The 23,275-nt window shown below is 44.8% G+C and overlaps 1 protein-coding gene across 5 annotated transcripts in view; it reads right to left on the bottom strand.

Annotated features, from left to right (window-relative positions):
- Positions 1–23,275, bottom strand: part of arfgef1 (ADP-ribosylation factor guanine nucleotide-exchange factor 1 (brefeldin A-inhibited)) — a 390,120-nt gene that overhangs the window by 204,409 nt on the left and 162,436 nt on the right. For all 5 annotated transcript variants that reach the window (XM_085993106.1, XM_085993109.1, XM_085993107.1 and 2 more), the window contains exons 5-6: positions 14,467–14,646; positions 3,861–4,134 (exon numbers count right to left, since the gene is read on the bottom strand). In XM_085993106.1, the coding sequence (XP_085849232.1) occupies positions 3,861–4,134; positions 14,467–14,646 (454 nt within the window). The remainder of the gene's footprint in view (positions 1–3,860; positions 4,135–14,466; positions 14,647–23,275) is intronic.

The raw sequence follows: 23,275 nt of genomic DNA on the forward strand, positions 1-23,275 counted from the left end.
CGGTGGCTAGGAAACGGAGTTTGTGACGGGAACCGAAGACAATGATAAGAACATAAGAGTTAGGAACAGGAGTAGGACATACGGCCCCGCCAGCCTACTCTGCCATTCAATAAGATCATGGCTGATCTTCAACCTCAACTCCACCGTCCCGCCCGAATTTATATGCCTTGATTCCCCTAAAATCCAAAAATCTATATCTCAGCCTTGAGTATACTCAATGATTCAGCATCCACAACCCTTTGGGGTAGAGAATTCCAAAGATTCACAACACTGAGTGAAGAAATTCCTCCTCATCTCAGTCTTAAATGGCCGATTCCTTATCCTGATACTATGCTCCCTAGTTCTAGGCTCTCCAGCCAGGAGAAACTGCCTCTCAGCATCTACCCTGTCAAGCCCCCTCAGAATCTATATGCACCAAGACTTCTTTACTCTTATACTCCAATCCCCTTGCAATAAAGGCCAACATGCCATTTGCCTTCCTAATTGCTTGCTGTACCTGCATGCTAACTTTGTGTTGCCTGTACGAGGACACCAAAAGCTCTCTGAACACCAACATTTAATGGCTTCTCACCATTTAAAAAATATTTTGTTTTTCTATTATTCCTACCAAAGTGAATAACCTCACATTTCCCCACACTGTACTCCATCTGCCACCTTACTGCCCACTCATTTAACCAGTCTATATCCCTTTGCAGACTCTGTGTCCTCCTCACAGCTTACTTTCCCACCTAGCTTTGTATCGTCTGCAAACTTGGATACACTGCACTCGGTCCCTTCACCTAAGTCATTAATATGAATTATAAATAGCTGTGGCTCCAGCACTGATTCTTGCAGCACCCCACTAGTTACAGCCTGCCAACCTGAAAATGATCCATTTATCCCTACTCTCTGTTTTCTGTCCATTAACCAATCCTCTATCCATGCTAATATATTACCCCCAACCCCATGAGCCCAATGGCTTCGGTCTTCCCAATATTTAGTTGGAGGAAATTTCTGCTCATCCAGTACTGGATGTCCGACAAGCAGTCTGACAATTTAGAGATAGTGGAGTGGGCAGTGGAGTCTGACATTTAGACTTCATTTGGACCTGGAAAACAACAGGTATGTCACCAAATGGCTTTGAAAACATGAACCATTTGGAGCACATAATACACTCTATCACCCACTGCAGCTGCATGGAATAGACCTTCTCAGATGATCCTCACTGTGGTTCCTATTAGGGAAGAAAGATGAAACCTTGTAAAGATGTGGCTCGCAGAAACAGCTACACAGTAGAGTGCCTTTGCTTGCTGCAGGGTGCAGCTGAAGCACACCCCCTAATTGTGAGGCAGTTCAGGTGTTGAATTGAATGGGTGTGTAATGAATCAGTGCCTTTTTAGCCAAGTGCTATTGCTGAGTTTTAGGGTGAGTCCTTGAAGAGAAGCCCAATCCTCACCTCATGGTCCGAAAAGATGTGATAATCCAGGTCAGTGGTGTTGAAATAGAAACATAGAAGATAGGAGCAGCAGTAGGCCATTCGGCCCTTCGAGCCTGCTCCGCCATTCAATGAGATCATGGCTGATCATCCAAATTCAGTACCCTGTCCCTGCCTTCTCCCCATATCCCTTGATCCCTTTAGCCTTAAGAAATATATCCAACTCTTTCTTGAATATATTTAATGAACTGGTCTCCACCGCCCTCTGTGGCAGAGAATTCCACAGGTTCACCACTCTCTGGGTGAAGAAATTCCTCCTCATTTCAGTCCTAAATGGCTTACCCCTTATCCTTAAACTATGACCCCTGGTTCTGGACACCCCGGCCATCAGAAACATCCTTCCTGCATCTAGTCTGTCCAGGCCTGACAGAATTTTATAGGTTTCGATGAGATCCCCTCTCAATCTTCTAAACTCCAGTAAGTATAAGCCCAATCGACACAATCTCTCCTCATACGTCATTCCTGCCATCCCAGGTATCCCACCCCACTAGTCACTGCCTGCCACTCGGAAAACGACCAGTTTATTCCAACTCTTTGCTTTCTGTCCGCCAACCAGTTCTCTATCCAAGTCAATACCTTGCCCCCAATCCCATGTGCCTTAATTTTGCACACTAATCTCTTATGTGGGACCTTATCGAAAGCCTTCTGAAAGTCCAAATACACCACATCCACTGGTTCTCCCTTATCTATTTTACCAGTTACATCCTCAAAAAATTCCAGTAGATTAGTCAAGCATGATTTACCTTTTGTAAATCCATGTTGACTTTGTCCGATCCTGTCACTGCTTTCCAAGTGCTCTTCTATCACATCATTTATAATAGACTCTAGCATTTTCCCCACTACCGATGTCAGGCTTACCGGTCTATAATTCCCCGCTTTTTCTCTACCACCTTTTTTGAATAGTGGGGTAACATTAGCTACCCTCCAATCCATGGGTACTGTTCCAGAGTCTATCGAGTTCTGGAAGATGACCAGCAATGCATCTACTATTTCTAGGGCCACTTCCTTAAGTTCCCTGGGATGTAGATTATCAGGCCCTGGGGATTTATCGGCCTTCAGTCCCATCAATTTTCCTAACACCATTTCCCTACAAATACTGATTTCTTTCAGTTCCACCCTTTCATCAGACCCTATGTTCCCCGGCATCTCTGGAAGGTTATTTGTGTCCTCCTTTGTGAAGACAGAACCAAAATATGTATTTAGTTGGTCTGCCATTTCTTTGTTCCCCATTATAAATTCCCCTGATTCTGACTGCAAGGGACCTACGCTTGACTTCACCAATCTTTTTCTCTTCACATATCTATAAAAGCTTTTAGTCAGTTTTTATGTTCCCTGAAAGCTTACTCTCATATTCTATTTTCCCTTTCTTAATTAATCCCTTTGTCCTCCTTTGTTGAATCCTAAACTGCTCCCAATCCTGCGTGCTTTGGACAATTAGGCAAGGGTCTCTTTTGTCTTGATGACAACAAGGCCCCATGCTGCTGATAGAGAGGGGACCATTGTCTGTTCAACAAAGCTATGGTGGGACAGGCTTGCAATAGTACTGGGGCAGTCCTTGGTAAACACTGATGCTCTTTGCTTTCCAAAAGGCATACTGATGCTGCAACCACTTCTAGCTGGAGTTCAATGTCAGAATTAACTTGGTCAGTGCTTACTTCTACAACCGAAGGGACAAGCAATTGCCCAAGTCTTGGTCAGTAACCAGAACACTCCCATCAATCAGTCACAAGCCGTCTTGGTTGAATCCATAATTGGAGCCAAAACCCAAAAAGGTACAACTGACCAATAACCAATGCTGGAGAAGGTTGTACATAACAACTAGGACAGTGATGCATTCTTCTAGCTGCACAATCCAATGTGGAACACTGCTCAACCAGTGACTTGTTAAAATAGTCATCTTGTAACTGCTCCCTGCCCACAGTTAACTTTCCAGCACACTGGCTAGAACCAGAGGTGTCTCTGCATCAAGAGCATGCCTTTTTTTGACATTCTTGTCAGCAGTATCATCTTCCAATAAATTTGTAACCATTAACAGAAATTGAATAAAGAAATTAAATGCTTATTCAGATTTTTCCCTTGTGTGGAAAGCTACTGTGATCTGTTGCTGACAATGGGAGCTAAGAACTGTAGGTGCAACCTAGAGCAGGGCATCTTACTCAAGTGGAGTGGGTAAGATCATGTGCTTGCACAATGCACAATTCTCTTAAAGGAGGATACTGGCCTACATTCTACTATATATGGAAACTGAACTGAGAAAAAATACAGTTGATCGAACCTGTAGTACATATCTAAGGAAATAACAAAATAAATAATTTCCTTTCTTTAAACCAGTACCTTTCTAAGTCACAAAAACAATGTACAAGAGTCTATGAACAAATGTATTTACTTTTAGCTGCTGTGGCCTGGTCAACTTCTGTTTGTTCATTTTCTGCAGTACAAACGTCAGTCCCATTTTCTGGCTCTGTATCCTCCTGAATATGTTTGTCCACCTCATTGATGTGGTCTGATTCCAATTCAGGCACTTGTGCCAGCTCAAGAACAGGCTGTTCCTCAAGTCGACTCAGTTGTGGGGATTCAGGTTCATACTGGTTTACAGTGGACTGCTGGAGATTATGCTGTTGCCGAAGTCTCTCTTTTTCCATTTGTTTTACCTCCTGCAGCTGTATGTACAAAGACATAGTTTAAAACTGAAAATAGAGCATAGCCTTCCATCTCTAAGGAACTCGGTGTTAGACAGCTTTCTAGTTCAAACATTGAGTTTTGGGAAAGATGGGCACAAATTTGGGAGACATGTTCAAGGACTTGAGCAAAAAGGGAGATTGGAGCTGGCGCGGTAGTTTAAGGACACAGGAGTTGAGAATGGGTTTTTGAAGGGCAATAGTGGTTTGAAAGAAGAGGGACAGTACCTGAGCAGGGGAAACCATTTACAATGTCAGCCAGGAAGGGCAGTTTAATGGGAATGGGATCAAGGGAGCAGGAAGAGAGTCTCATGGATGAGAGGAGTTTGGAGAGAGCATGAGGGGAGACAGAACAGAAACCAGAGAAAGATGTGGAATCTGGAATGAGGCATGGGGCGCCTGGGGGAAGGCTTGGCTTGGTGGGAAAGGGTTATGGGAAGCAGCAGAGGCTGCTAATGAGGTTCCTACACCTGCCACAGCACCTAAACAGCCCTAAACCAAAGTCACAAATGAGACTGCCCTCGCTGGGTTCCACTCACTATGCAATTGTAGCCAGAACATTTCCAGCAATTACTTATTTTCCTGCCCACTGCACCATGACCTTTGCAGTCCCACAAGGATCTATCCTTGGGCCTCTATCTTCCTCTTATACCTGCTGCCCCTTGGTGACAACATCCACAAACACAAGGTCACCTTCCACATGCACAATGACAACACCCAGTTACACCTCTCCATCACTTCTCTCAACCCCTCCACTGCCTCTATTGTTTCAAAGTGTGGATCTCAGTCGGCTGAAGTCACGGATGTCTATGGTGGGGTGAAGGTAGGAAGGGGGCACATAGCAGGCCAGAGTTGAAAGAACGGAGAGTTTGGGGGGGTTGGAGGGCTGGAGAAAGTTAGAGATAGGGATGGGGGAGGCCATGAATGGATTTGAACAAGGGGATGAGAATTTTAAATCTGAGGCGTTGAGGGACTGGGAGCCAATATAAATCAGCGAGGACAGGGGTGATGGGTGAGCAGGACTTGGTGTCAGGCTTTGAATGAGCTGAAGGTTATGGAGTGTCCAGGATGAGAGGCCGGGCAGAAAAGTATTGGCTTAATTGAGTCTGGAGGTGATAAAGGCAAGGATGAGCATTTCAACATCAGGTGGGCCTGAGGCGGAGGTGGGCGATGTTAGAGAGGTGAAGAGAGGTGGTCCTTGCAATGGAGTGTTAAACATTGGGAAGACCAAAGAAATTGTTTTCAGTTCCCCCAGCACAAATTCCATAAACTCGCCCATTGTCTCAGTCGGAAACAGATTTTTTGCAGCCTCAGTGTGCTATTTGACCCTGAGCTGAGCTTCTGAGCCCATATCCTGTCACAAAGACTGCCTACTTCCTGGTCCAGTTATCACGTGTACACGTTAAAACTTTTTTTCTGTTACAAATATTAACTTGGAAAGTACAAATTTCAATTATAATTAGTCTTCACATATTCAATTTGCAAGCCATTATAATTTATTACAAAAACCAAACAGGAGCGTTATTCAACAAAATTTGATACCAAACCACAATGAGATATTGGAAGAGGTGACCAAAAGCTTGGTGAAAGGTAGGTTTTAAGTGGCTTCTTAAAAGGAGAGAGAGGTAGAGAGTTGGAGAGGTTTAGGGACGGAATTTCAGAACTTAGGGCCTCAGCAGCTGAAGGCACAGCCGCCAATGATGGAGCACTGAAAATCAGGAATGCACAAAAGGCCACAATTGGAGGAGGATACAATGATATGGCGAGGCCAGGGAGAGATTTGAAAACAAGGGTGAGAATTTTTTAAATGAGGCGTTGCCGGATCGAGAGCCAATGTAGGTCAGCGAGCACAGGGGCAATGGATAAACAGGACTTGGTAGATTTAGGATACAGCAGAGTTTTGGATGAGCTGAAGTTTACCGAGGGTGCAAAGTGGGAGGCCAACCAGGAAAGCATTGGGAATAGTCGAGTCCAGAAATAACAAAGGCACAGATGAGGGTTTCAGCTGCAGATGAGCTGAGGTGGGGCAGACACGAGAGATGTTACGGAGTTGGAAGTAGGCGGTCTTGGTGATGAAGCGAATATGGGGTTGGAAGCTCATCTCAAGGTCAAATAAGACGCCAAGATTGCCAACGGTTTAGTTCAGCCTCAGAGTGGCCAGGGAAAGGGATAGAGTCGGTGGCTAGGGAACAGAGTTTGTGGCGAAGACCAAAGACAATAGCTTTGGTCTTCCTTATACTTAGTTGGAGGAAATTTATGCTCATCCAATACTGGATGTCAGACAAGCAGCATGACAAATCAGATGCAGTGGACGGGTCAAGAGAGGTGGTGGTGAGGTAGAGCTGGGTGTCGTCAGCATACATGTGGAACCTGATATTGTGTTTTCAGATGATGTCACCGAGTGGCAGCATGTAAATGAGAAAAAGGAGGGGGCCAAGGATAGATACTTGGGGGCTCCAGAGGTAACGGTGCAGGAGTGGGAAGAGAAGTCATTGCAGGCGATTCTCTGGCTACAACTGGATAGATAGGAATGGAACCAGACAAGGATAGTTCCACCTAGCTGGAGAATGGAAGAGAGGCATTGGAGGAAGATGGTGTGGTCAACCGTGTCAAAGGTTGCAGATAGGTCGAGAAGGATTATTAAGGAAGTGGTAACCGGGCACGTAGAAAATTATAATATGATTAGGCAGAGTCAACGTGATTTTAAGAAAGGGAAATTGTGTTTCACAAATCTATCGGAGCATTTTTGAGGATGTAACTAGCAGGGTAGATAAGATCTTTATTTTCATTTGTTCATGGGATGTGGGCGTCGCTGGCAAGGCCAGCATGTATTGCCCATCCCCAATTGCCCTCGAGAAGGTGGAGGTAAGCCGCCTTCTTGAACCGCTGCAGTCGGTGTAGTAAAGGTACGCCCACAGTGCTGTTACGGAGGGAGTGCCAGGGTTTTGACCCAGCGACAATGAAGGAAAGGCGATATACTTCCAAGCCAGGTTGGTGTGTAACGTGGAGGGGAACTTGCCTTGTCCTTCTCGGTAGTAGAGGTCGTGGGCTTAGGAGGTGCTGCCAAAGAAGCCTTGGCGAGTTGCTGCAGTGCATCTTGTAAATTGTACACACTGCAGCCATGGTACTCCGGTGGTGGAGGGAGTGAATGTTTAAGGTGGTGGATGGAGTGCCAATCAAGTGGGCTGCTTTGTCCTGGATGGTGTTGAGTGTTGTTGGAGCTGCACTCATCCAGGCAAGTGGAGCGTATTCCACCACACTCCTGACTTGTGCCTTGTGGATGGTGGAAAGGTGTTGGGAAGTCAGGAGGTGAGACACTCGCCGCAGAATACCTAGCCTCTGACCTGCTCTTGTTGCCACAGTATTTATGTGGCCGGTCCAGTTAAGTTTCTGGTCAATGGTGACCCCCCAGGATGTTGATGATAATGCCACTGAATGTCATGGAGCGGTGGTTAGACTCTCGCTTGTTGGAGATAGTCACTGCCTGGCACTTAAGTGGCAAGTAACATTCGCGCCACACATCAGCCCAGGCCTGAATGTCGTCCAGGTCTTGCTGCATGTGGGCATGGACTGCTTCATTATCTGAGGAGTAACGAATGGCACTGAACACTGTGTAGTCATCAGCGAACATCCCCACTTCTGACCTTATGATGGAGAGGTGGTCATCGATGAAGCAGTTGAAGATGGTTGTGCCTAGGAACTCCTGCAGCGATGGCCTGGGGCTGTGATGATTGACCTCCAACCACCACAACCATCTTTCTTTGTGCTAGGTATGACTCCAGCCAGTGGAACATAAGAACATAAGAAATAGGAGCAGGAGTAGGCCAATCGGCCCCTTGAGCCTGCTCCGCCATTCAATAAGATCATGGCTGATCTAATCCTAACCGCCAATCTACTATCACAGAACCATCCGCTGAATCTAACAGAATTAGACACACGAAATAGGAGCAGGATCAGGCTACACGGACCCTGGGCCCGCTCCGCTACCCACAGGGCCATGTCCGATCCGAACCTAGACTCATGTCCAAATTCCTGCCCGCTCCCCGTAACCCTTAATTCCCTTTACTTCTAGGAAACTGTCTATTTCTGTTTTAAATTTATGTAATGATGTAGCTTCTACAGCTTTTTGGGGCAGCATATTCCATGGACCTACCACCCTCTGAGTGAAGTAGTTCCTCCTCATCTCAGTTTTGAAAGAGCAGCCCCTTATTCTAAGACTATGCCCCCTAGTTCTAGTTTCACCCATCATCGGGAACATCCTCCCCGCATCCACCCAATCCAACCCCTTCACAATCTTATATGTTTCAATAAGATCGCCTCTCATTCTTCTGCACTCCAATGAGTAGAGTCCCAATCTACTCAACCTCTCCTCATATGTCCATCCCATCATCCCCGGGATTAACCGAGTGAACCTTCTTTGTACTGACTCGAGAGCAAGTGTGTCTTTTCTTAAGTATGGACACCAAAACTGTACGCAGTATTCCAGGTGCGTTCTCACCAATACCTTGTACAACTGAAGCAATACCTCCCTATTTTTATATTCTATCCCCCTAGCAATGAAAGCCAACATTCCATTGGCCTTCTTAATCACTTGCTGCACCTGCATACTAACCTTTTGAGTTTCGTGCACCAGGACCCCCAGATCCCTTTGTACTTCAGTACTTTCCAGTTTCTTGCCATTAAGATAATAACTTGCTCTACGATTTTTCTTGCCAAAGTGCATAACCTCACACTTTCTTGTATTGTATTCCATCTGCCAAATCTCTGCCCACTTACTTAGCCTGTCTATGTCCCTTTGCAGGTTTTTTATGTCCTCCTCACTCACTACTTTCCCTCCCATCTTAGTATCATCTGCAAACTTTGATATGTTACACTCGGTCCCCTCCTCCAAATCGTTAATATAGATTGTAAAGAGTTGGGGACCCAGCACTGACCCCTGCGGAACACCACTAGTTACTGATTGCCAGTCTGAGAATGAACCATTTATCCCAACTCTCTGCCTTCTGTTAGATAGCCGATCCTCTATCCATGCCAGAATATTACCCCCAATCCCGTGATTTTTTATCTTAAGCAATAATCTTTTGTGTGGCACCTTGTCAAATGCCTTTTGGAAGTCTAAATACACTACGTCCACTGGTTCCCCTTTATCCACCCTGTATGTTACTTCCTCAAAGAACTCCAGCAAATTTGTCAAACATGACTTCCCCTTCATAAAACCATGCTGACTTTGTCCTATTAAATTATTATCCAAATGTCCTGTTACTGTCTCCTTAATAATGGACTCCAAAATTTTACCTACCACAGATGTTAGGCTAACCGGTCTACAGTTTCCAGCCTTCTGTCTACTGCCCTTTTTAAATAAGGGCGTTACATTAGCAGTTTTCCAGTCTGCCGGGACCTTTGCTGAGTCCAGGGAGTTTTGGAAAATTATTACTAATGCATCCACAATCCCTACCGCCACTTCCCTCAAGACCCTAGGATGTAAGCCATCAGGTCCAGGTGATTTATCCGCCTTGAGTCCCATTATTTTACCAAGTACCACTTCCTTAGTGATTTTAATCGTATTTAGTTCCTCCCCCCCTAGAGCCCCCTGTTTGTCCAGTGTTGGGATATTCTTAGTGTCCTCTACCGTAAAGACTGATACAAAATATTTGTTCAGCGTTTTTGCCATCTCCATATTTCCCACCATTAAATTCCCGGTCTCATCCTCTAAGGGACCAACATTTACTTTAGCCACCCTTTTTCTTTTTATATAACTATAAAAACTCTTACTATCTGTTTTTATATTTTTTGCTAATTTACTTTCATAATCTATCTTCCCTTTCTTAATCAATCTTTTTGTTATTTTTTGCTGTCTTTTAAAGTTTTCCCAATCCTCTATCCTCCCACTAGATTTGGCTACCTTATATGCCCTTGTTTTTAGTCGAATACTATCCTTAATTTCTTTACTTAGCCACGGATGGCTGCCTTTTCTTTTATACCCTTTTCTTCTCAGTGGAATATATTTTTTTTGGAAGTTGTAAAATAACTCCTTAAATGTACACCACTGATCATGTATCGTCTTACCCTTTAATCTATTTTCCCAATCCACTCTACTCAATTCCGCTCTCATACCTTCATAGTCTCCTTTATTCAAGCTTAGCATGCTTGTTTGAGATCCAACCTTCTCACCCTCTAATTGAATATGGAATTCAACCATGTTATGGTCACTCATTCCAAGGGGATCCTTTACTAGGACATTTTTAATTAATCCTGCCTCGTTACACAGGACCAGATCTAAGGTTGCTTGTCCCCTGGTCGGTTCAGTTACATACTGCTCAAGAAACCCATCCCTAATACACTCAATGAACTCATCCTCAAGGCAGCCCTGCCCAATTTGATTTGTCCAATTAATATGATAGTTAAAATCCCCCATAATTATAGATGTTCCCTTATTACAAGCCTCAACTATTTCCTGATTGATACTCCGCCCAACAGAGTTGCCACTGTTCGGAGGCCTATAGACTACGCCCACTAGTGTTTTTTTCCCCTTATTATTCCTTACCTCCACCCAAACTGTTTCATTATCCTGATCTTCTGACCCAATATTATTTCTCTGTATTACAGTGATTCCTTCCTTTATTAACATAGCCACCCCACCTCCCCTTCCTTCCTGCCGGTCCTTCCTGATCGTTAAATAACCTGGTATGTTTAATTCCCAGACATTGTCACCCTGCAGCCATGTTTCTGTAATGGCCACAAGAGCATACCCATATGTAGTTATTTGTGCCATTAACTCGTCTATTTTGTTACGAATGCTACGTGCATTCAGATAGAGAACTTTCAAATATGTTTTGTGACACTTAGTTCCTGCTTTTGCCCTTTTTATTACTTTACCTTTTACTCCATACCTTCTGCCCCTTCCTGACACGCTCTGGTTTTTAATTTCCCCACTGCTACCTAAGTCTATGACCTTCTCTGTTGTCATTTTTATTATTTGCTCTCTAGGAACCTCCCCCCCACTAGTTAGTTTAAAGCCCTCTCTACAGCCCTAGTTATATGATCCGCCAGGACTCTAGTCCCAGCACTGGCCAAGTGAAGCCCGTCCCAACGGAACAGCTCCCTCCTGCCCCAGTACTGGTGCCAGTGTCCCAGGAAGCAAAATCCATTTCTCCCACACCAGTCTTTGAGCCACGCATTTAACTCTCTAATTTTATTTGTCCTAGCCAAATTCGCTCGTGGCTCAGGTAATAATCCAGAGATTATTACCCTTGAGGTTCTGTTTTTTAATTTGACCCCTAGCTGCTCATACTCCTTTAACAGAACCAGCTTCCTAGTCCTATCTACGTCGTTTGTACCAACATGGACCACGACAACTGGATCCACCCCCTCCCACTGAAAGTTTCTTTCCAGCCCAGAGGAGATGTCCTTAACCCTGGCACCGGGTAGGCAACACAGCCTTCGCGACTCTCGTTCTCGGCTGCAGAGAACTCTATCTATCCCTCTAATAATACTATCCCCTACCACTACAACATTTCTATTTACTCCCCCCCTCTTGAATGGCCCCCCGTTCCACGGTGCTGTGGCCAGGTTGCTCATCCTCCCTGCAGTCCCTGCTCTTGTCCCCACAGGGAGTAAGAACCTCGAACCTGTTGACAAGAGCAAGGGCTGCGGCTCCTCCAGCTCTACCTCCTGGATCCCCGTACCTGCCTCACTCGTAGTCACACCGTCCTGTCCCTGACCATGGGCTACATCTGAATTAATTAACTTCATAGGTGTGACCACCTCCTGATACACAGAGTCCAGGTACTTCTCCCCCTACCTGATGTGTCGCAGTGTCTGAAGCTCAGACTCCAGCTCATCAACACGGAGCTGGAGTTCCTGTAGCAGCAGACACTGGTCACAGACGTAATCACCGTGAGCCTCAATGGGGTCCACTGGCTCCCACATCTCGCAACAGTAACACATCACCTGCTCCATTCTATGTAATTAATTACATTTTTTGTTAGTTATGGACACCCTCTGCCCGATTTTAGATGCTAGTATCCCCTTTAATTAATTGGATTTAAATTAAATCAATCCCTCTAATTACACCAATTAAATGGTTTACCAACAGTCACTCTGCACCAGAAAGGCCTTATTAACTGCAACCCACAGAGTTAAAAAGTTTGAAAAGAGCACCTAACACCCCACTTACTTGTGTCATCTGTGAACTTGTTTTCCCCGATTCCCATTGACTTCAGTTTTACGAGGGATCCTTGATGCCACACTCGGTCAAATGCTGCCTTGATGTCAAGGGCAGTCACTTTCACTTCATCTCTGGAATTCAGCTCTGATGTAGTATATTTGGATTTTCAAAAGGCATTCGATAAGGTGCCACACGAAAGGTTGTTGCACAAGATAAGGGCTTATGGGGTTGGGGTTGTATATTAGCATGGATAGAGGACTGGTTAAAGGACCGAAAACAGAAAGTAGGGATAAACAGGTCATTTTCAGGTTGCAGGCTGTTACTAGTGGGGTGCTGCAAGGATCAGTGCTGGGGCCTCAGCTATTTCTAATCCATATTGACTTAGATGAAAGGACCGAGTATAATGTATCCAAGTTCACTGATGACACAAGGCTAGATGGGAAAGTAAGCTGCGAGGACACAAAGAGAGTCTGCAAAGGGACAAAGCCCTGTTCCTGGGACTAGGGACAGGGTCACTGGCAAGGCCTGGAAGCTAAGCAGAGCCAGGCCTGGTTAGTAGCTGGAGGGGTGACCATCAGGGAAGACTAGGTGCAGAAGGTCACGGAAGGAGCCCCGAGGAGGGGCGGTTGGTGAGAAGGTCACGGAAGGAGCCCCGGGAGGGGCGGCTGGTGAGCAGGCCCGGGCGTTGGGCTGAAGATTGTCGGACAGGAGGAATGGTGGAAATGGAATGGCGGCGCGCACAGACGCAGCGGCTTTGCTTCTCCCAGGACGGTGCTATTTACGTTTAATGTTAATGTTATTTGTACTGGACTCATGGGAGCTTGCAAGATCACATTTCGTTGTTCATGTACTTGTGCATTGTACAATGACAATAAAAGTTGAATTATTATTAATTATTATTATTAGACAGGTTAAGTGAGTGGGCAATAAGGTGGCAGATGGAGTATAATGTGGGGAAATGTGAGGTTATTCACTTTAGAGGGAAGAATCGAAAAACAGAATTTTTTTTAAATGGTGAGAAACTATTACATGTTGGTGCTCAGAGGAATTTGGGGGTTCTTGTACACGAAACAAAACGATAACATGCAGGTACAGCAAGCAATTAGGAAGGCAAATGGTATGTTGGCCTTTATTGCAAGGGGGTTTGAATACAAGAGTAAGGAAGTCTTGCTGCAATTGTACAGGGCTTTGGTGAGCTCACACCTGGAGTACTGTGCACAGTTTTGGTCTCCTTATCTGAGGAAGGATATATTTGCCTTCGAGGCAGTGCAATGAAGGTTCACTCGATTGATTCCTGGGATGAGGGGGTTGTTCTATGAGGAGAGATTGAGTAGACTTGGCCTATACTCTCTGGAGTTTAGAAGATTGAGAGGTGATCTCATTGAAACATAAGATTTTGAAAGGGCTTGACAGGGTAGATGCAGAGAGGCTGTTTTCCCTGGCTGGAGAGTCTAGAACTATGGGGCATAGTCTTAGGATAAGAGGGTGGCCATTTAAGACTGAGATTAAATGAAATTTCTTCACTCAGAGGGTTGTGAAGCTTTGGAATTCTCTACCCTTGAGGGCTGTGGATGCTCGTCATTAAGTATATTCAAGGATGAGATCAGTAGCCTTTTGGTCTCTAAGGGAATCAAGGGATCGGGCGGGAAAGTGGAGTTGAGTTCGAAGATCAGCCATGATCTTATTGAATACCGGAGCAGGCTCAAGGGGCCGTATGGCCTTCACCTGCTCCTATTTCTTATGTTCTTATAAGGATGGGGAAGGAAAGTTTACCACAGTCACATAGAATGTAATTTGTGACTTTGATAATATGCTCATGCATTAAAATTAGTTTTATAAAAAATTGCTATAACCATTTGGAATTCATCAATCCTTCCATTATATTGCAATGGTACATATGCACATCTTTTGTTCATTACACTTCAGGTAGCACTGGTAAATTTGTTCCCCTCACATACCACAATCACAGAAATAAATACATGCATGTAACATAATGTAGCTACAAAAATAAGCAAGCCCTTGCATTTGGATAGTTTTTCATGCGCAAGTTATCTGTGACGTTCTAGTGAACAACTATTTTGTTGTTCTGCAAGCCAGAGAGAATATATAATTTTTGAGTTGACTATCTTCAAGAATTCAATACTCACTGCTTGGTTTTCCATTCGTGCAAATATAACATTCAACATTTGTGTTAGTGTTGCCTTGGCTGTGGTTTGGTTTATTAAGTTTTTGCTGGCCAGGTAAATATTGTAGCATGTTCTAACAGCCTGCAACACAGTTCCTTCATGTATTTCTATGTGCTGAGACGTTACTGCAGTTAGTAAGGCCTAAACAGAGAAGGGGGAAAATCGATAAAATAAACATTATTTCCATGAATGAAGGCCATTTGATAACATTATTAAAATCACAACAGGTATTTTAGATACAAGAACATAGAGTCTAAAAAAGGCCGATCAGCCCATCAAGCCCACTTCATCCAGACTCTTAGATTATTTTATTCTGGGTTTCTTCTTCCCTGCTCCCCCCATACCCCACCCCCCACTACTATCACTACGAGGGCTAAAGGTTTATACCTGTACTACAATCACTAAAATCATACACTGCATCTGGAGGTAGCTGTTCATTTATAAAATAGTAGCCACATTTAAGAACATGCAGCAGGGCACTGTATTCACAAGGAGACTTAGGTTAATTACATGGCCCTTATTATTGTTAAAGCAAAATGGATCATCCACTAAATTTAAATTACCCAATCTGAATAACCCATGTTAAATTGCTGTTCTTTTTCTGTGTCCTAAACAGAGTAAATCTGTTGGCAATAGATGTTGATACAAATAAAGTCCAAAACAAAACTGTTACAACTACCTATTCCATGTGGAAATTGAGTCAGTCATTCACACATCTTTAATTGACAGAAAATGCAACAAACTCACAAGTAATAGTCATTTAATTCATTTTTTTATCTTGACCATTGTCTTGCCAAAATTTGCTGTTTGTCTAACAACTGAATCATTATTGTGTATACATTGTTAATTCTAGTATGGAATTTATACAATAAAAAGCTTATTTTCTATGACGACTTGTTCCTTCCATGTAGAAACGTTGTCATTTTTCCTCCCAGTGTGTCAGCTTTATTGCAACCCTTTAAAAAAAACCTTGCTGCTTTTGAAACTATCTCCATCTTGCAGGGAAGGAGAAATAGGAATACATAATTCGGTAATCAATGGAAATAATTCACTGAGTATACAAGAGGAATGGTTAGAGCAGTGTGAATAATGACCACAAGCATAAATTATAAAATTTAAAATAAAGTCCAATGTGATGGTCTACCACTTTCAAAGACCGGAGTGAGGCATATAAGCCCAATCACTAGAAGCAATTACCAGACAAGTTCTGCCATTTGTTTCCGGAGCACATTAACAAAAGCCTACCTCGGCCTTAGAGCAAGCTGTGGGGCTTTCAGACTTGCCCACGAGAATGATCTAAGATACAAGAGCTGAAATAATTAAGGCAAGAAGTTTGGAAAAGACCCAAAAACATGAGGACCTAAAAAGGAAACAAAATTCTATATTTTATAATGAAAATTCAGTTTTCTGAACATGATTAGGAAGAAACATTATTAAAACGATCCAAAGTTTTGCAATTGGACCATGGTCATGTCACACCAGTGTCCACAAGAACTAAATAACAGTCTGTTTAGCCAAGTGATTGATATTGAAGGAAACCTCATATACAAGGTGAAGCAACCAGAAGAGCTGATTTTAATTGCATGGTGGTAAATGCAGGCATGACTTTTCATTAATGAAGAGTATGGATCAGAAAGTTTTTATTTTAATTTTAAAAATGAAGCTAATTTCATCAAGATACCATTTCTTGTACACAAGAAGCTCACTGTTTCTCAGCTGCCTTGAAAATATGACAACTCAATTATTTAAAAAACACATATGGAGCACTTGATTGTGACTTGCAAATTCATTCTATTGCATTCCCTTGTGCAATATTGTAGTGCATCCTATTCAATGAAAAAAATCAGTCTCTCGAGTCTTCCTCAAGGGTTGTAGTTTCTCCAAGAAATGATGAGACAATAAGCCATTGGTAAGTTATGTTAAAATAATGCACAGAAAGGAGGTCAAAGATGTCAAGCCATTAATTATTTTGATTTTGTTCACTTGCAAGTAGTTATGCTACTTGCACCCTCAATGGTAGTAGGAGATGGAAATTACTAGAACTATTGCTATTCAGTACAATTTGTGGGCAACACAGCTGTATTGTTACTATTGCAACATTTTTGTAATGGATTGTTACCGGTCGACTCATGGAAACATTAAAACGAAATTAGCCCAATGAGTGCTAACGCTATACAACTCTCAAAGAACTCATCAAAAGAATTTATGCAGGTGCAGCACAGAAATCAATCATTATAACTCAGCTGTTGTAGATGCCACAAGACCACAGTGCCACACGCTTTTCCACTCACATCAATCTGTTCATTGTCATTCTTCCATTCAAGATTTTCCATTCAGCTCCACCATCTTTCCTAACTGGAACTTATTCCATCAATTTTGCAGGTTACTGATTCTCAACGACTCAACATGTGCCATGCCCATCACAATCTTCCCACAACGCCCTCTGTTAATTAATGCGGAAGAGTGATTTGCATGAAGTAAGTGTTGGTCATTACTATTTAAACTGATATCCAAGATCCTCCTTTCACAGCACATTTTAAAAGCATCCAATCTGATTCTGTGCCTTCATTGGGATCCAGGGAGCAGCACCACACAAACATAGCACTTACACACTTTTTCCAGTTCACACTGCACTCCAAAACACTTTCAACCAGAGCAACGTCCTGATCACATCAAATATATGCAAAAAGGGAAAAAAACACAAATACTGAAAATTAAATCAAAAACAGGAATTGACATAAAAACAGAAAATGCCAGAAATATACAAAAGTCTGTTTGCATCTTTATAGATGCTGGCAAATCTCTGGTTTTCAGCATTTCCTACTTTTTAAAAAAAGATTTCCCCCCTTACTTTCTCACAAGAATACCAGGATTAACTGACACAAATAATAGAAGTATTAAACTTCCTAAGAGTTCTAACATTTTACATCCTTGAAGAAACATTTTAAATTTACTCCAAAGATGTGAATAATTAATTTGACTACAAAGCAATCTGATCATTTAAAGCATTAAAAAAAAACTTATTAGTAGATATCCCATGGCATTCTTACAGGTAGTTTGGGTGCTAGAGTGCTGTAATATAGCAAATCTACTGAAGCAATATATCCAACGGCTGACTTGACATAAAATCATTATTTTTTTAAAATTCGTTTATGGGATGTGGGCGTCGCTGGCAAGGCCAACATTTATTGCATTTCCCTAATTGTCCTAGAGAAGGTGGTGGTGAGCCACCTTCTTGAACCGCTGCAGTCCGTGTGGTGAAGGTACTCCCACAATGCTGCTAGAAAGGGAGTTCCAGGATTTTGACCAAGCGACAATGAAGGATCGGCGATATACTTCTAAGTCAGGATGGTGCGTGACTTGGAGGGGAACTTGCAGGTGATGGTGTTCCCATGTGCCTGCTGCCCTTGTCCTTCTGGGTGGAAGTGGTCGCAGGTTTGGGAGGTGCTGCCGAAGAAACCTTGGCAAGTTGCTGCAGTGCATCTTGTAGATGGTGCACACTGCAGCCACGGTACGCCAGTGGAGGAGGGAGTGAATGTTTAAGGTGGTGGAAAGGGTGCCAATCAAGCGGGCTGCTTTGTCCTGGATGGTGTCGAGCTTCGAGTGTTGGAGCTGCACTCATCCAGGCAAGTGGAGAGTATTCCATCACACTCCTTACTTGTGCCTTGTAGATGGGGGAAAGACTCTGGGAAGTCAGGAGGTGAGACACCTGCCGCAGAATACCTAGCCTCTGACCTACTCGTTTCTACAGTACATGTGTGGCTGGTCCAGTTAAGTTTCTGGTCAATGGTGACCCCCCCAGGATGTTGATGGTGGGGGATTCGGCGATGGTAATGCCGTTGAATGTCAAGGGGCGGTGGTTACTGTAATGTATATACCTTTAAGTGGGGAACTATCTTTTACAGCTCATGTATACTGCAGTACCGGCAGTGACCACACCTGTATATAGCCCTGAGTAGTAATCTGTACAGATCAGTTCTACTGTGAGCCACGTTGAGTAAACACCTGTTGTACCGTTCTCCGCAGTCTGTGTCTTATTATACACGGACACAACATTGGCGACGAGGCAAGTTCGAACCTACCTGCAACTCTGCATCACCTCCTGGGGATTCGTTCCTGGAAATCAGTGGATTGGAGGCCAAGGCCAGAGACTCGGGCGTCAACCACGGGCAACTACCCAGTCATCCAGCAGAGACTCGAGAATTGCGGGGGAGGCTGTCGAGAGCCAGGCTTGGCTTTCCAGTCGAGGTGGTCCAGCGAAACGGGCTGGTAACAGGTAGTGCGCAGACCCTTCCCGGACAGCGGCGGGCTAGAGCCCGACCGAGCGGCACAGCAAAGGGCCAAGCAGCGTCGATGGGGGAGAGAGAGAGGGCAGAGCGCACAGGGCGCAGCCGGTGTTCAGCGGCCGAGCAGCGTCGGAGAGGGAGAGACGCGCAGAAACCCGCGAGGCGCCGCCATTGCCACGAAGACCGCCGAGAGCGGCGTTGGCAGCAGCGCAGGAGAAGCGCGCGAAGCCTACAGGGCACCGCCATTGCCACGAGGACCGCCGGGAGCGGCGTTGGCAGCAGCGGGGGAGGAAGGAAAGCGCGGGAGACGCCATTTTAATCCATTGGGAGACGCCATTTTAAACCACACCCAAAATGCCGAAGAGTGGCAGTATCACCGCATTGGACAATGAAGTCGAAGATTGGACTACATATGTCGAACGAATAGAGGTGTACTGCAAGGCAAAAGAGGTGTCAGATGACAAGAAAGCGTCGGTATTGTTAAATTTAATGGGTGCAAAGACGTATGGTTTATTACGAAATCTAGTAACCCCAACGAAGCCAATGGAAGAGTTTTGAAGACATAGTAACGATACTAAAGGAACATTTAAACCCCACACCGCTGCTGATAGCAGAAAGATTCAAGTTTCACAAACTGAACCAGCATAAGGATGAAAACAATGCTGATTATTTCACAGAACTGCGCAAACTATCGAAACACTGCCAGTTTGGAGCGGGACTGGCAGATACCTTAAGGGACAAGTTTGTGTGTGGGCTTCAAAGTGAAGGAACCCAGAAACGGCTTTTAGCTGAAAAGGACCTTACGCTGGAAAAAGCTTTCAGCATTGCGGTATCATATGAAGCAGCAGCATGGGGTGCTGCAGAGATACAACAGAGACCGCAAGAATATGGCACAAACGAAATGTCATATGGAACAGAGAAGTGCTATCGCTGCGGCAGAACAACACATGACCAGAATGATTGCTGGTTCAAAGACAAAGTGTGCAGACAGTGTGGAAAAGTAGGACACATAGCACGAGTCTGCAGGTCGGGAAAGAAAACCAGCAATAAGAAACCTATCAAAGAAAAGTACAAGAAGGTACATAAGATGACGGAGAATAGTTCAGACGAACAAAAGAGTGATAACAACTCCGAAAGCAGGGAACTGAGTTGTCTGAAACTACATAATGTGATCACAACAGAGGATCACCGAATCATTTGGGTCACTCTCAAGATAGCAGGAGTCCAGGTAAAGATGGAATTGGACACAGGAGCAGCCCTAACAGTCATAAACCGACGGGACTACGAGCGGCTATTCTCACACATACCCTTGAGAGACACAAAAATTATTTTGAAGACGTACACGGGGCAAAAAGTCTACCCCAAAGGAAAAATAAGGGTGACCGTTATATATAACGGTAAGGAAACACCAAAACTAGACCTGTATGTATTGCAAGATGGAGGACCACCATTACTGGGACGTGAATGGATCCGGAAAATACAACTGGATTGGCATTCCATACAGGCACTGACTGTGGCTGACAAAAAGGATGACGACGTCACACCTGGGCGACTGTCAAAGATCCTAATTGACGCGAAAGAAGTGTCCCAGCAAGGACTCGGAACACTAAAAGGCATGACAGCGACGATTAAAATTGAAGAAAACGCAAGCCCAAAATTTTTTATGACTAGACCGGTACCTTATGCGATCCGCCCAGCCGTCGAAGTAGAGCTGGAGAGTCTGGAGCGTTCAGGTGTACTGTCCAAGGTAGACTGGAGCGAGTGGACTACACCCATCGTCCCTGTGATGAAAAAGTCGTTGAGCAGCACGCCTGGGGAACGAAAGAAGGTTCGCATCTGTGGGGACTCTAAGGTAACAGTGAACCCGGTCCTTCACACCGTACAATATCCACTTCCGCGGATTGAAGATATTTTCGCCTCGCTATCTGGAGGGAAAAGCTTCGCTAACATTGATCTGGCCCAGGCGTATCTGCAAATGGAGGTAGAAGAAGCATCAAAAAAATACCTCATAATCAACACCCATAACGGTCTCTACCAATACAACCGGCTGGTATTCGGGGTAGCATCAGCTCTGGCTATTTGGCAGAGGGCAATGGAACAAGTCCTGCAAGGGATCCCAGGGACCCAGTGTTATTTGGACGAAATCCTGGTTACGGGCGAAAATGACAGTGATCACCTTGCCAACCTGGAGCAGGTGCTCACTGGATTGCAGGAATATGGGCTCCGAGCTAACCGCCCCAAATGCGAGTTTAGAAAACAGATCTCGTATTGTGGCCACGTTATCGATAAAGAGGGGTTACATAAGTCCCCAGAGAAGATTGAGGCAGTAGTCAAGGCTCCAGCACCGGAAAATGTGTCACAACTGAGGTCGTTCCTCGGGCTGGTAAACTACTACCATAAGTTCTTGCCAAATTTGTCTACAATACTACACCCACTGAACACCCTACTGCAAACTGGGGTGCCATGGAAGTGGAGTGACGAATGTAGACGAGCTTTCCAGAAGAGCAAAACACTAATCACATCGAAAGAGGTATTGGCCCATTACAACCCAGCATTACCAATTCGGTTGGCATGTGATGCGTCACCCTACGGCATTGGAGCAGTGCTGTCGCACAAATTCTCGGACGGCTCAGAGAGGCCAATAGCCTTTGCGTCACAATCACTAACCTCAGCCGAGCGTAACTACGCCCAGATTGACAGGGAGACCCTCAGCCGAGTGTGGGGAGTGAAAAAGTTCAATCACTATCTGCACGGGCAGAAATTCACCTTGCTGACTGATCACCAGCCTCTTGTCTCCATTTTTAATCCGAAGAAGGGCGTTCCGGTGATGACTGCGCAACGACTACAAAGATGGTCACTTTTTCTAGGGGCGCACCACTATGAGATTGAATATAAGGGCACGAAACAGCATGGAAATGCTGATGGGCTATCACGCCTGCCACGGTCTACTGCGGAGGAAGCACCAGCAGTGGATCCTGTCGAAATATTCCATTCGACTATCGTTGAATACCTACCGGTAACTAACGCTTGTATCGAAAAAGAAACCCGAAATGACCCGACACTGTCTCGGGTATATGATTTGACGGTGAAGGGATGGCCAGCACATGGCGACTCACTGTTGCTAGCATTATCGACAAGGAGAGAACAGCTGTCAGTGTGCCGAGGGACCTTGATGTGTGGATCCTGAGTGGTAATTCCACCCAAGTTAAGGGATAGAGTGCTCAATGAGCTTCATGAGGGTCATCTGGGAGGGGTAAAAATGAAAAGCCTAGCCAGGGCTTATGTGTGGTGGCCGGGAATCGATAAACAAATCGAGGACCTGACCAAGAGCTGCTCAGGATGCCAGAAAGTCCAAAATGCACCACCACAGGCCCTCTACACCCATGGGAGTGGCCCTCATCTCCATGGCAACGGGTGCATATTGATTTTGCTGGTCCATTCATGGACTCAATGTTTTTAAAAGCCGTGGATGCGCACTCGAAATGGCCTGAGGTCATCAAAATGTCCTCCACCACCACGGAGAAAACTATTGCAGTCCTACGGACCATTTTTGCCAGGAATGGCTTGCCAGAACAGATTTGCTCCGACAACGGACCACAGTTTGTGTCCGAAGAGTTTCGGAGGTTCTTGAAAAAGAATGGGGTACGGCATTACACATCTGCCCCGTATCATCCAGCCACAAATGGATTGGCTGAGAGGTTCGTACAAACCTTTAAGGCGGCAATAAAGGCTATGTACAATGACAACATTCCGCTGCAGCACAAGGTGGACAATTTCCTGTTCACCTACCGGAATGCGACACATGCAGTCACCAACCAGGCCCCGGCCATGATGTTCTTTAACCGAAGGTTAAGATCTCGCCTGGATTTGCTCAGACCAAACGTACGAAGAGATGTTGAGAGTAAGCAATTCCAGCACATCCATGAGAAGCCAACAAGGAGCTTCAATGTAGGGCAACCAGCCTTGGCCCGCGACTACCGAACAGAAAAATGGCAGCCAGGAACGATATGCACACGGCAGGGCCCACTAATGTACACAGTGGACGTCAGGGAGAGCATCGTGAGACGCCATGCTGACCAGATCCTAGAGTCACAGGAACAAGTCAACCCCATGCCTTGCCCATACGTACCTGGTGATGAACCCGACGTACAGGTCGCATCTACCCCAGAAACAGTAGCATCGGAAGCTGATGAACCAACCGACAGGGGGCCAGAATCGCCTCCGCACCAAGAGCAAGACACTCGGGAAAGGCGCTATCCAGAAAGGATCAGGAAGCCTCCCCAAAGACTGAATTTATAAATAGACTATTTTCAGCTAATGTTGCATGTTAAAAGTGTTAATTGTAATTAGTTTGATATTTAATTGTTAAATGAGTGTTATGGTACTGTTAATCTAAAAAGGGGAGGAATTGTAATGTATATACCTTTAAGTGGGGAACTATCTTTTACAGCTCATGTATACTGCAGTACCGGCAGTGACCACAC

The sequence above is a fragment of the Somniosus microcephalus genome, chromosome 7, assembly GCF_052327205.1.
Source record: "Somniosus microcephalus isolate GS21.2 chromosome 7, FLI_Smic_1.0, whole genome shotgun sequence".
Classification (NCBI taxonomy): Eukaryota; Metazoa; Chordata; class Chondrichthyes; order Squaliformes; family Somniosidae; genus Somniosus; species Somniosus microcephalus.